Source organism: Triturus cristatus, chromosome 6 (assembly GCF_964204655.1).
Source record: "Triturus cristatus chromosome 6, aTriCri1.1, whole genome shotgun sequence".
Lineage (NCBI taxonomy): Eukaryota > Metazoa > Chordata > Amphibia > Caudata > Salamandridae > Triturus > Triturus cristatus.
Window position 1 is genome coordinate 1,835,197,956 of NC_140589.1, and position 14,989 is coordinate 1,835,212,944.

The window sequence follows — 14,989 nt, forward strand, 5'->3', positions numbered from 1 at the left end:
TACAGCGTACCTTGGCGAAATTTTCCATTACCAAAATGGGCGACTTATACCCCGATGGACATGCCTTTCGTGTCATGGACGAAGGCTGCTTCCATGATGCCGCCTTCATGGATCGCTTTGTTTTGGGGCGAGTCCGATCGGCGCTACGGGCATCCCTGCCTGGTATTCCCATTGAACTAGATTTGTTACCCCCTTTGTTCATAATCATTGACAGCCCAGGAGAGATGCATCTCATATCCAAGCTGTACAAGACCTGTTCCGAGATTATTCCAGTACAGGATGACAACATTCGAAGAGACTGGGAAGCTGACTGTTACGTGGGAGGTCTCTTTGAATAGTTAGCATAAGCTGCTACATTTTAAGCTCTTGCGCAGAATGTACATCACCCTGGCCAGATCTCATAGACTTGACCCCTCCAGACCGCATAACTGCCGCAAGTGCAACGCCCCATATGTTGACTTCGCCCACCTTTCTTGGACGTGTTCCAAACTATAACCTTTCTGGGAGGTGGTGCACAAAACACTGGGAGATATGATTGAGCTGACCCTCATCAACACTCCGGAAATTGCATTATTGGGCTATGTAGCAAACTTTCCCGAGCGCACACGTAGATTCGCTGCCCTTAGTTTGCTGCTCCCTAAAAGGGAAATTGCTCTACATTGGGGTCGGAAAACAGCTCCCACATTGCAGGGATGGCTTCTAAGCCTAGCCTTTTGCAACACCAATAGCGAACTCTACTCCACCACATTGCCTCGATCCTCCCGGCCCAAAGACATTTGGGGGCCATTCAGGGCCTACACGCAGGCTAACCGCCCGACTGCTGACTCTCAAATAACACAGGGCATTGTTCCGACTGGTGTGGGATAGTTGATTTGCACAGCACACTCACTTGTTTCACTTCAGCCTCCAGGGGTTCACTCGAGACTTCTTCACATATAGACATGTATGTGTATGCACGGGATCAGTGGACGGGAGGGATAGACTGCGGGCAGAGGGGGATAACTTCTGCGTGATGCTTGCCTGCTAGCTGTACCGCACCGCAATGCTTTGACGATGTTGCTAGTCTATCAAAGCCTTGATGGTCTGGCCTTTGGAACCTTGCACCTTTGTATTACTATGCCAATGTAACGAAGACAGTGAGCACTCATGTTTGTATATCAGAACTATAATAAAACAGTAAATAAAGTAAAAATACAAAAAAAAAAAATCTGGATGTGTAAGCATCTAAATGTGCAGGGTGCCCAGAGGGTGTCCGGTAGACAAGCAGCAGGTTGGGGGTGTTGCGATTTACCAGGAATACGCACGTCTTTGCACAGTTAACCGAAGGCCTGAGTTAGATCCAAACTGCTCGAGGTGCTACAATGCATGGACAATGTCCTCCTCTCCATTCTGTAGGCACATTAGCAAATTGTCTGCGTAAAGGGATACAACATGTTCCCTCCAATCGACCATGATTCCCATGCCTATGCCCACTGCCAGGAACCATTTCCCCAGAGGTTTAATCGTGAAGGTGAAAAGAAGGGGTGACAGTGGGAACACCTGCCTCGTGCCCCAAAATACGTTTGTACCGTTAAGTGATCGTATGCCGTTTTGACCGTTTCTGTGAGGGTTGCATGCAGCAGCCACACCCACTTAATCCACCTCTCTTCTATCCCCATATGGAGCATGGCCCCCTCCAGAAAATCCCACAAACAGTATCAAAGGCCTTCTCAAGGTCCACCGACATGACCACAGCACTCGGATTGGCTATTGCCTCGGGCTGTAGATGATATTGTATAGCCAGAGGAGGTTGAGAGACGTACTGCTCGTTAGGATGAGCCCGTTTTGGTCAGTATGTATCAGCTCTTGCATGAAGGGCAATAGCCGTGAGGATAGCATTTTGCTAAGGATCTTAAAATCTGTGTACGGATAAGGGTCGGAAGGCAGAGGTAGTACTCCCAGGGAGCCAGACAAACCACTACCTCTCTGGTGGAGTCTGGGAGCCGCCTGACGCGAGTACCTTGGCATACAGCTTCTACAATCTCAAGAGCCAGCACTCCGGCATATGTCGCATTAAACTCAATTGGCAGACCGTAGGGGCCCGGCGACTCGTAGCCATGGTTGTAATGCAGGTTTTATTTCCTAGACCGTGATCGGGCCCCCCAGGTCCTCCATCCTCACCCACCCTTGGGAAGGAATTGAAGCGCCAGCCGATCTTGAATGCTGTCATGGTCTAAAGTAGATCTGAGTCAATTGGTCGATATAGGTAGATGTAATAATCCTGGAACGCTGAATTAATGTCTTTGGGAGAGTAGAGAGTTGAGCTTCCCAGGGTTAGCAATCTGGTGATGGAGTGCCCCTGCCCTCCGGGTGAATGAGCCAGGCTAGAAGTATCCCTGGCATCCCCTCCTCCTCATGTACCCGATTAATATACTCCTTATAATTATGGCATCGAAGATGCTCAATGGCTACATTATATTGCTCCCTGACTTCCAGTAGCCTTGGGAGAGCATCCGAGTATGCACCTAAGCAATTGTCTAGCCGATGGAGAATGGTATCAAGCCACATGAGCTCTTGTTCAAGCTCACAGCGGATCCCCACTGGCTCAGGCAGTGGCCCCTAACCACTACCTTGAAGGCCTCCCATTCTACAAGGCAATTCGAGACCGTTCCTTGGTTCGTAGCAAATTATTGCACTAGTTCATGTAGTGTGTCCAGGAAGTGGGGGTCAGCCAGGGTCCTTGAGTGGAGCCGCCACATTGGGATCACGGGATGGTCATCAATCAAACGTCAAGAGGAGTGGGTTATGATCTGAGAGTGCAGCCGAGATACGCTGTATGGCTGACATAAAGGCACAGCCCCCTGAAGCATATGTAGCGCTCCAACCTGGTGTGGACCAAGTACATGCTAGAATAGTATGAATGGTCTCTGTACGAGCCACTTTGTGTGTGCCAGACATCCTCGAGGTCCCTGTGTGACATCCAGTCTCTCATGCCATCTGCAGCCCTGTGGGCAATTGAGGGCTCCTAAGTGTTGTCCAGTATGCAGTAAAAGTCACCACTAAGTAGCAGGGCCCCCTCAGCCATGTGGCCTATCTGGGTCGAGAGTGAGCTCAGGAATGGAGTGTGGCCTCGATTGGGTGCATCGTGCTACCCAACCCCATTTGTCCGTCACATAGTCGACCCTCCACCAGGATGTACTGACCCTCCTTATCTATCTTGGCCGTCATGGTTTCGAAGGGGACTCCAGCCCTTACACATATTAGCATAGTGAGAACATGCCTTCGCCAATGGCACTGTAAGCGCTCTGCCTGTACTCATGAGATGGGTCTCCTGAAGCTTAGCGATGTGTATTTTATGTTGTTTGGCTGCTGCCCTAACCCAAGAATATTCCACATCATTAATTTAAATTCATGGTGTGTGGAGGCCATAGTAGGCATCATAATGTGAACTGCACAGCACCAGCCCCGAAACACCTAGCAGGTGAACTCTTCAACTCTGAGACAGTAAAGCAGAAAACCATTTGACCGCCATATGGCCGCCCAAACTTTTAATGTTCATAATTGCAACTAGCACTGATCATCACCATTCTAGCTCCTAGTGAATGGCGTGGGGGGTGGGGGTGGGGGGAGGGTCAGGGACAGGTCAAGCAAACAATCCACAACGGCCTTTGTGAGTACCTCGCCACGCCAGGAAGCAGCAGGGATGAATTGTCTAGGTGGCGGGCCTTTGCAACACAGGAAATGCAAATCTATGCCGACCACGGCTGGGTCCTCCATAGTTATGTCAATGGAGGCTAATAGGCATTATATAAGGTGATCTGCAGCTTGAGGGTCACCTCCGGGAAGCAATGGTTCTCGGGCTCCAGCGCTTCTGAGTCAAAGCCTCCAGGCAGCATCCGAAAGCAGAGCTGTCCTCAGCATCAGATGGTTTGGCAATTTTGATCACCGCTGTTGCCAGGAGGGCCATCACTCTGTTCCTGCCTGATTGCTATCTTGTTGATTTTAAAAGTGTCTTTTGCAAGGAGGCCTCGCGACAGCGGCGCTGGTGCTCACACTGACTCCCCCTGGCCTGTGGCACTCTGCCCCGGCACTTCGCTTGATACACATCCAGCCAGGACCAGCCTTCGTCTGGGTCTTGGCAAAACTAGGTGTTGCCGTCTAAAAGGATCTTTAGCTTAGCATGGAAAAGGAGGGAATTCAAGAGTTCTTCTTCTCGTAGTGCCCCTTTGATCTCCAGAAAGGAAGCTTGCTTGGCCTGAATGGCTGCGGTAAAATCAGGAAACAGGGACACTGGGCCATTTTCCACCCTAAATGGGCCTCATTCCGGGGCATGGTGAAGTAGGGTGTCTCTGTCCTTGTAGAATAGTAGATTTGCAACTAGTAGGGGGTGGGCTCCCGGGGCCAGGCCAGTACAGTGTGCGCCCTCTTCAAGAGAGAAGAAGAGTGTAAGCAGGGATGTGGCCACATATGAGGGCATCCTAGTACGTCACTATGTCCGTGCCCTCAGGAAGGCCTACTATGTGCACATTGTTGCACCGGTTACGCCCCTCAATGTCCTCCACCCTGTGTTCAAGTTTGCGCAGTCATTCAGTCAAGTCTGAATTGAAGTTGCGCTTTCATTGACTGATGTGCTGGCTGCAAATCGAATATGGCCCCCTCCGATTCCTTAACCCTATTGACTAACTGTGATGGTAAGCGCGCAGCAAGTCAAGATCAGCTGACACCGCCCCAATCTCCCGCTGGAGGGTGGTCTATGAGTCTTCAATGGCTTATAGGATTTTGTCATGGGTAAATCGGAGGGGCAGCGGGTCCAGGGCTATCGTTTAGGGTCCTTGTTGTGGCTCATTCACCCTGTATGGCACCCCCTGTGTTCTGGCCTTTAGCCTGTCCATCTCCAATCCCAGGTGCACAGATTCAGCCAACGTCAAGAGTCCTCCAGGTCCCCAACTGGTGACACAGCTCTATCTGCGTCTGCCTGCAGAGTCACAGAGCCCGCCCGGCGGTCTCTCTGGGCATAAGGGTGTCCGGGACTAGACCGCAGAGTGCATCAGTTTAGCGAACCCCCGCCACCGTGTGCGCTGCTCACCTGTGTTGGCAGTCAATCTGCTGCATGCCCCAGGGGCAGTTCTCTGGTGCGTTCCGCCCAGGCCTTATCTGTCACAAACGCATTGTGTGCTGCTGGGAATCCACTGCAGGTGTAGAGGGCAGCCCTGGGGCCATGGTAAGCCTGAAGCTGCGCAGTGCAGTAGGGACACTTCACACCAAAGCTATGCTGCTCGGCAAGTGATCACATGCAATCACCGCCCGTTTATTTATCCCCTTGGACCAAACCCAGTCATGAGGCGTGTGTAATGATACAAAGTAGGGGAGATGCTGGGTGGCTCTCTACATCCCTCCCATCTTTTAGTCAAAGCATATATATATATATACATATATAGATTATAACCAATAAATTCACACAGACTTGCAAACAAAAGTATCTTAGCTTCTGGCTGGGCGTCGGGTTTGGGCGCAGTTGATATCGCTGACTTCTCTGAGCCACACTCTGCACTTGTCCGCTAGCACGCTCTTCTTCCAATGTATTTCCGGACTGTGTTGTCTGACTCTTCCGCACTTGACTGCCAGGCCCAACACCTCCAGACGTCTCTCCAGTTGCCCGTTGAGGTGTGAGCGGCGCACTGGCTCCGTCGGCCGCATCAGGTGGGTATTCCTCATCTTCCAGGTTGCTTTCTGCCCACCTCGGGACGCTTGCAGGTGCGGTGTTTGGGGAAACTTCCTCGAACCAAGCCACATTCCTCACAACCGTATTTCAGCCTCACCTGGCATTTATCATGGTTCTGTCCACCTACACCACTGTCCATACTTCTGGTTCGTAGGGTGTACATAACTTACACCCTGGGTGGCGGTCTTTGATCACTACTTGCAATCAGACTTATAGACAAGGAATCCTCGCGTTACGACCTTGGGAAGCCTTCTCATTCGTTGTTCACCGCTTCTGCTGTACTTTTTCCACGTCTAGACTTGAGGGCACCCACTCTGAGTCCTCAGGAATGACGTCCCTGGGCGGTGGTCAGAATAGGAGGGTTGCCAGGGCACACCCCATAATGGAGTAAGGGGTCTGCCGGGAGGCCAAGAGGAGCTGGTGAAAGCATACATAGGCGGCTTGGTTCAGGTGTACTCTGATTCAGAGAGCTCTATTCAGTGTCCTCATGAATCTTTCCACCTCCCTGTTTGCCTGTGGCCATTGGGGTGTGATCCTCCGGTAATGAATGGCCTTTTGTGTCAGAAAGTCCTGAAACTCTTGCCCTTGGAAGGTGGGGGGGGGGGCAATTGTCAGACTTTACTTGTTCCGGCATACCAAAGATCGCGAAGGTCTTCTCCATCGCGGGTCGTATATGGACAAATGCGGTGGAGGGTATGAGTTCCATCACTGGAAACTTGGAGAATGAGTCTATTATCACCAAGGTGTTCCATCCATTGGGAAAACTCCCGAAGTCGACGCTGAGCTTTTCCCACGGAGTGAGGTACGGAGCTTCCATCAGCACGGCCGCTGGAGCCGGGTTCCTTCCGGTAATGGTGCATGGGGGGCAGCGCCGGAGTTCTCCACAAGCTCATCCATGCCTGGGAACCACACTTTTGCTCGGAGCCTCGCCTTGGTCTTGGCAGCCCCTTGGTGGCCTTAATGGGCAAGCGTGACCATCCAACTCTGGAGGCTCTTGGGGATGACCATCCTTTTTCTGCGCAGCACCAAACTGGACCCACTCTTGTTCGGATCGTGCCCTCCAGAGATGGTGGTGTGTGTGGTCTGCTCATCCGCCAATATCAGCTTGGATCCTTCCAGGAATTTGTGCCATTGTCCTTTCTCCAGGGTTACTTTCACCTTCTGTAGCGTCCGTGGCTTCCTTTATGTCTTCCTGGGTGACGGCCACCGGCCAGGCGTGATATTCCACCATGTTCATGAAACATTCAGTGCGTTCTTCATCTAGGGCCTGTTCTCTCGGGGTGCTTGTTGACTGGTGGTGCGATAGAAAATCAGCTGAGTTGTTGACACTGTGCCCGTAGACCAACTGAAACGAGTAGGCATGGAGCTGTATTGCCCACCATTCTATTATTGGGGGGCCAGGCGAGATGATCCACTGAACAGCGACAGTAGTGGCTTGTGATCCGTCACCACCATGAACTGGTGACCGCAGCAGTAGAGATGGAAGTGATGGAAGGTCCATCTGATGGCTAGCATCTCGCGTTCTATTTTGGCGTGTCTTGTTCCTGTCTGAAACAGTGCCCGGCTCGCTCAGGCCAATAGGACGTTCTCCCCTCAAGCATCCTCCTGCAGGAGGATGGCTCCCAGCCCCACCAGACTGACGTTCACAACCAGCTCAGTTTTCTTCAGTGGGTGGAAGTAGGCCATCGTGGTCTGATCCAGCAGTACTTTCTTGATGTCCTGAAACGCGACCTCTTCCTTAGGACCACACGACCAAGGTACGCTCATCTTCGTGCGTAGGCGCATTGGATCAGACAGCGTGGCCTAGCTCGGTATGTATCTTCCGCAGTACATTACCATGCCGGGGAAACTGCTCACTGTGGTCAGGTTTTGCAGCACACGGGCACTCTGGAAGGCTTCTGCTCTCCTGGGGTCAACTTGGAGACCCTCGCGGGAGAATATGTATCCAAAGAAGTCAATAGAATTCTGAATGAGCACTTTTTCCAGTGTAGGGTGAGGCGCTGTAGCGTGGCGCGCAGTTGCTCATGGTGTTCCTCCAGACTCTGGGAATATATGAGAATGTCATCACTCAGGTTTATGACGCCCACCAGCCCTGAGAGTCTCTCTGATAGAATTCTGAAACACCTCCACTGCTGATGAGATGCCAAAACTGAGTCTGGTGTATCGCTGAAGTACCACATGCGTGGAAAAAGTCGTGATGTATCAACTTTCAGGCACCAGCTCTAGCTGGTGGTATCCAGAGTTCAGATCAAGCTTGGAGAACCACTGTGCCCCGTTTAGATCTGCCACAATGTCGTCCATAGTGGGGGGTCACGTCTTTCCGTCCGGACGGCCTGGTTGGGAAGCCTCCGTCTACACAGAGCAGGATGGCTCCAGGATGCTTGGCTATCGGCGCGATGACCAGGGGCAAAACCCATGGGGTAGGGCCTGACACCTTCTCGATTATCCCTTGGCGTTCCAGGTCCTGCAACTCCTTCTCAACCAGGGAGCAGAGGTGGAACGGGACACGCCTATGCCTGAGTACAGTGGGCTTTATGGTCTTGTCGATTTGTAGAGTTACCTTGTGGTCCTTCAGTTTCCCCAGCCCTTGGAATAGTCGAGGGAACTAGCGGAGTAGGTTTTCAGCATCTGAGTCGTGTATTTGCTTTGTGAAGAATACAAGCTCCAAGTATTTGGCGGTCTGGCAACTGAGCAGCGTGCCTTTGTGGCCTTCTGTTATGTGAAACTTGGCCCTGACGATGTAGTCGGTACAGGCGACATCAACTTCCATCATGCCCAACAGCAGTAGGGGCTCCGTACCCCCGTAGGTGAAAATTCTGACCGAGCTGGGGGTGAGGTGAGGACGGGGATCCAACCTTTCGTAGTTACTCAAATCCATTACGTTTACTGATGCCCCGGTGCCCATTGTATCTTGAATCGGGTCAATGACGCGCACTGTGCCCACAGGTGGGGGAACGCCTCTTGCGACCAGAGCGTCCAGTGAAAGAGATCACAAAGGTATTGTCCTCATCATCTTCGAAGTGTGCTGCGGCCCCTTGGGTGGGGAATGTCCATGGGTTGACAGGGTCTTCGAGTGGCAAATGGCGGAGGGTCTTGGCATGCCCCCTGTCCTGCCTCCTCTCGGCCGCCCTCTTCAGCCACGGCAAACACTGGTGTAGTGGTTGATCTTGCCGCACCTGGAGCATGTTTGCCCTCTCACCGGGCAGTGGTCTGCTGGCTCGTGGTGGTAATCGCAGTATCTGCATTTTTCAGGGCGTTTCCCCCCCGGGAGCTCTGTGGTTAAACTGGGCCTGGGTACCGTTGTATGGCATCTACTGTTGCCTCTTTAATGAAGTTGGCATTGTGGCCAGTGATGTGTTTGTGAACGTGTGAGGATCAAAATTTCAGACAACGACATCCCTGGTTATTGGAGTATTTGGCATCAGAGCGTGAGGGACTTACATCCCTGAATGATCTGTGCTCGGATCTCATCATGTTGGTCAATGTTCACTCACATGCGCGTGCGCAAGCTTCCGCAGCCTGGCCTAGAACACGTCTACTGACTCTGCGTCTGTCTGTTTGGTTTGGCGCAGCTTGAAACGCTCATAGTCGGGATTCATCTGCAGGTAGAAGTGTCTATTCAGGCATCGTAGTCACCATCTTCACCAGTGTTGGGTAATGTCGCGAAGAGTTCGTATAGCTCATCGTCCCCAAAATGCATCAGTAGCAATAGTTTCACAGCCCCATCAGTTTCTCGCGTGCCACGAAAGTAGTGATTGAGGCAGCCTAGCCATAGTTTCCATTGAGGTGCAGCTGTTGCGGGGCCAGCTAGCTGGTTGAAAGGTGGCAGCGGGTGGACAGAGGAATGCGTGTATGGCACGGGTGGTACTTGGGCCATTGCTGGTGGTTGACGAGGTGGTGGGTCCTCCATGAATGTTGAGGCTCTGGCAGCTGGTTTGCATCAGATGGTGTGCAGTGAGGTGCACACTATGCTGAAATGCAGAGCTTGCTACGTTGGGTATGTGGAACAGCAGTGTCTTTTCCCTGTGTCCCTTCTTCCTTCCACTACCCTTTTCACCCCCTGGAGCAAGATCCCAAATTTGAAGGGCCACAGGCAGAGGAGGCATGCCAAACAGTCCCACCACGAACTGTTTCTCTGTCTTCTTTTTTTGAAAAGCTCTGTTCCCGGAGTCAGTGTGATCTTCTTTGAACCTGTGCTGACCCTCACAGGAACTCCGTAGGAGAGCCTCAAGTACCTCTTGCCTCACCTTCACCAGGAGGCGAGGAAGCATGCACACAGCCTTTCCAGGCAGCGCTGTAGGCAGGGGATGGTGCAGCCATTGAGGGAGAGCCACGCCCCCTGTGAAGCAGCGTTTCCAAAGGCCACAGGCAGCCGGCAAGCACTGCGGGTCAGCTCTGAGAGTGCCTCTTCGTAACCGTTGGCAACATCTGGTGGAGCCGCTGGGAGGGCAGACGATGTCGCCAGCAGCTATCGACGCAGGAAAGAGGCAGCACGGCGGGTTGGCAGCAAGGAGTCAACACTCACTCGTCGCCCGTGTAGCGGGCAGCCCTGGGGCCAAGGTAGGCCTGAAGCAGCAAAGCGCAGCCAGGACACTTCACACCACTGCTATGCTGCTCAGCAAGTGATCATGTATGATCACTGCCCGTTTACTTACCCCCTTGGTCCGAGCCCAGTCACAAGGGGTGTGTAATGATACAAATGACGGGAGAGGCCGGGTGGATCTCTACAGCAGGGAAAGAAAGCCTTCTCCGCCGGTGTGCTAAATCTCTGTGCCAAACTATGTGCTCCGGTAAGGATATGCAAAGTGTTTGGTGGACTCGTTTCAAGCGTCCAGCTCGCAGGCTCACATCGAAGGTGCCACACAGCTCCCTGGAGGTTGAGAAGGGCTGCGTTGAGGGGCGGGAGGGTGGCCACACTTTTCTCTTTGTGGTCCCTGTGCCAAGCAGTGAGGGGCCTCAAGTAACCTCAGGGAACATGGGGAGGCACCGGGCCGCAGGCGTCTCCTCTGGCCTCCTGCCAGTGATCGCCAGGTGAAATCCCTTACCAGACCCTCAGCAGCAGCAATCATTGCAGGGGGAGTTTTCAACAGCCTGCGTGTCCCTACCACCTGTGTCGCACCAGACAACTGCGGGTCTTCGGGGGGGGGGGGGGGGGGTCTTCCCACCGTCGGTCCCCTCTCCGATGCTTGTTCCTCCATAACATCTTGGGTCGGTGGCCCAGGTGTAGAGGCTCGGTAGGTCCGTATGTTTTCCAGGCACCCTCCGTCGTCCTCCAGGCTCACGAGGGTCATCGCCACTCCAAGGGGACCTCCACTTTCACGAGGGCCCCCACCTGTAAGCCCAGCAACGGCAAATCCGGCGGCCCCGTGCCAAGCGATGTGTGCCGCGGCCCTCCGAAGCACGCTCGTCCATCAACCGGTTTCCAGCCACTCGAGGACGAGTCGCCCCTCACTCTCCTTCCCAAGGGCAGTTGACTTTCCCCAGGGGCCTCGTTAGTGGCAATGGTCCCCAGCAGTGTGCATCAGAAGCAGGATTGTTACGAGCGGGCGCAGAGCTCTAGGATCAGGCTTATTATCACAACTTGAACATTTTTATTTGAAGGGTTGTTGCGGCTCTAGTGGAGTCTGAATTGAGAAAAACTGAAGAAGAAAAAAACTCCATTAGCTGGAAATTATGGATGGACACTGCTTAGTCTCTAAATATCACAGACGTTATGTTAATTTACCAATCACCCCGGGAGGTGCTAAGCAAGCATAAGAAAAAGAACAAAAGAACAGTAAGTTAAAACAGCACCGTCAAACAGTTTTCTGAATTTTCTATGTTCAGTGCACACTCTGATGTGATATGACAGTTTATTCCAGTAATAGGGCCCCAGATATCAAAAGACCCCTCCCCTCCTGCTCCCCCAGCTCTTGACCTTCTAATATGCAGGACTCTGAGCAGAGCTGTCTACCTAGATTTCAGGAGCCTGACTGGACAGTAGTCCTTAAGCTTCTATTTTAGGCAATTGCGGCCTCTCCCCATCAACACATTGTGAGTAAGGCAGCAGGTTTTGAAGGTTATTCTTTATGTATTGCTGCAGTGCTTCAATGAAGGTGTTCAACTCTACTGCATCACTTGTCAAGACATAATAAAATGTATGAATGTAATCTACAGGTATCACTATGGAGAACTGTCTCAGAGTGACAGCATGACAATATGCCCCACGGTCTGGTGATTTGTATTAGCCAGTGTGTACCCCCCCTCTCCCCCATGTGTTAAACTCAATCTCCTTGATATTCAATCATGTTTCATAGTGTGTAATCTTCTTGGAGAACGTTCTCTCCTGGGAGTCTGAGGATGTCTCGGGATGCCAGCGCCCCAGGGTGCTTTGTGTTCAGATCCAAAATATCCTATATGTAGGAACCCTGGAACTGCACTTCTTATAACTGCTTTCCTTGGAGTCAGAGACTTCAACTGAAGCAATACAATATCCAGTACTCTTTTCTCTTTCTGGAAGTGAAAGCCACCAGGGAGGGCTCTGAAGGAAGATCTGTAATGCGAGCGATTGGAATCTTATTCTTAGGTGGACAGAATTCCTCTAAATAGTGTGACTACAATGATGGTCTTGTCAATATTGAATGCCTCGTTAATAAAGGAGGCCTCAAAGATCAAGACATTTTCGACAATGACTGAGAAGTCTTATTCGAGGATTTGCTGGCTTTCAATTGGAACACGGTTCAAAACGTTGAGTAACTTATTGACAGGAGCACTGATGTTTTTGGCACTGTGCCTAGATCTGGTTCCACCCTGTGGTGGCTTTAGAAGGAATAGAGAAGGTGAAGGGTGAAGAAGCACCTTCCCCTGCCAAGTCCAGAATGCCACAACTCTGCTTCAGCAATCTCCTTCAATTTTCTGGCATCTTCAACTCTCCTCAGTGGTTTTGCCTTTCAATCCTTTTAGGCATATTTTGACCGAAATTACATTTCTGTGCAGAGTCTGGGAGACAGATCATACAAACTGTATGGTGGTTTACAGCTACCACAAGAGGAATATTTCACAAACAGAAAGACATACCTGTGAGAATCTACATCAACTGTGTGGAGAAAAAGAAAACATTTCCAAACAGAAAATACTATCACTTCTCTACTAAAATCATGATTGCAGGTGCCAGGTGCCAATTGATCATTTCTCAGTAACAATTTTGAGTTAGTTCCTCAACTTTGTGTTGAGGTATGATTAAAAAACAGAAAACACATGTAAGAGAATCCACACTTTACAGAGATACGCATTACAGTAAATACCTAATAAGCTGTAATTACACTTTGCAGTTATATTTGAATGTTTATTGTAAACATGTAACATAGCAGTAAATGTTGATATCTTTCCCATTGGGAAATTCACCATGATGTCATCACTATCTCAGTGTCAGTGAGACTTTCAAAATACTGTTGATTCCTGCTTAGTCCTAAAAACTCCAGCAAGACGGCCTCAACAGCATAGTTTCAAAGCACCAGATTACAGTTACGGCTATTCTCAACTAGGGAAATGCTGCAAGATGATAACATATCTGTAGAGAATACACTTTGCAATACAAAGTATTTTAACCTTCAAATATATGAAGGCTCCAGAGGAGAACAGATGGAAAATCTCTCTCCCAGGAAAACATCTGGGATGGGACAGGTCTGTTTTAACTTATTAAGGCTCTAAAGAGGCACCAAAAACTCAATTTTAAGACAATATTGTAAGACTCTATATTAATGCTTCTTGATACCTTGACTTTTAAATCAGTGATTTGCATATTAGTTAATGATAAAACGATTTTGAAATGTTCAATACTTGGTTCCCACATTGACTGCAGACCTTTAAAAATTGTAGGTGAGACAGGGAAGAAAACCCAGTAAGAGAACGGCAATTGGACAAACAAGCTACAATATGTAGAGATGTATTTCAAAAAGCAGGAAATGGCAGTGTGACACTAGGAAGCATAGTTTTAAACAGCTTCCAATTTCCATGAATTTGGAGCGAACTCTATTTGATTTGTGAGGGCAGACATATTCCATGGCAGTGTGAGGCTTATTCTTGGTAAGGAGGCATGTTTCTCAAAACATGTAAGAAAGGATACCCGAGGATGTAGAAATGTAGTTGTACATATAGAGCAAAAGTGACAAACATATCAGTGAGACTTGGCTCCATAAGCAACAAGAAACAAATGTTAAAGGAATATTCGGTACAAATTCACAGAGCAAAAGTAGAAATTTCACTGCATAGCCTGTAAAATGAAATCTCAAGTAAATGTTGGGTTGTGTCACTAGAAAACAAGCTTTCATAAGTCTCTCTCAAGCTTTTTATGCAAATGCACAATTTTAAACTATTGATCAAATATCTAAAATTAATTACTGAAATTATTTGCTGAAAAGATTACTTAAAAACTTGTATGATGTAAAATCTATATATAACTTGTCTTGTCAAGTACAGCTGAAGCAATGCCCGACATCCTGGGTGGAGCTACTTCCTCCTGGGGGGTGGGGGGGGTAAATAGTGTTAAATCCTCTGATAGTGGTGGCAAGGTCTTCAACAGCATCAAGACCACTGACTGCTTTACACTCTTTTTTGAGGAGAAAGTTGGCCGATCAGAGATGCATGAATACTGCACGGAATGGTGAGGTGTATTGATACAGGAGATGATGATTACTTTGGGCAATAGAAATATCAGTTGTCCCCGTGCCCGTTCCATTTCAAACATCAGGTTGGGATAAGTCCTTCACCAGTTGGTGTCTGGCTCCTTCTCAGTCCGGGTTTCACAATTATTTTTGAATGTCACTCCTCTAGATGGCAATACGCAACAAAAACTTGCTGTGTCAATGAGGAATGTAAGATACAGTGAAGAAATTCCTGATAACAAGCAGTAACTCAACTGATCCAGCAGCAAAGCGAACATGAGCTCAGGTCTGGCTAAACAACATCATTTCTATGTGAGGTCACCAGAACTTTCATTGCAACACGTTTCTGCTCCACTGCTCACAAACGTCTCTCCGTTTTGTCTCTATACCTTAATTGCTATGGTCGGTTAGACTTCGGAGAAAGTACTGCCAATTCTGGGTGCAAAGCAAGCGATGCAGAACTCTTCCTGAAGGCTCCTCTAACTATAGAAACCCGGGGAATAAGTACTGCAGTAGAAGAATAATGAAGATCACCAGCAGGGCACACAGCACCAAAACCAACCAGAGGGGAAACATTCCTAGAAAGAAAGAAAGAAAATGATTTTGAGGTGTAGCACATTCAGGTCTGAAAGGTTTTTCCCAAGAT

The 14,989-nt window shown here is 49.8% G+C and overlaps 1 protein-coding gene across 1 annotated transcript in view; it reads right to left on the reverse strand.

Annotated features, from left to right (window-relative positions):
- Positions 1 to 13,011: 13,011 nt before the first annotated feature.
- The window catches only part of PREB (prolactin regulatory element binding), a 74,892-nt gene continuing 72,914 nt past the window's right edge, over positions 13,012 to 14,989 (reverse strand). Inside the window, exon 9 of the mRNA XM_085613259.1 lies at positions 13,012 to 14,921. Coding sequence (XP_085469385.1) covers positions 14,827 to 14,921 — 95 coding nt within the window. The 3' untranslated portion in view covers positions 13,012 to 14,826. The remainder of the gene's footprint in view (positions 14,922 to 14,989) is intronic.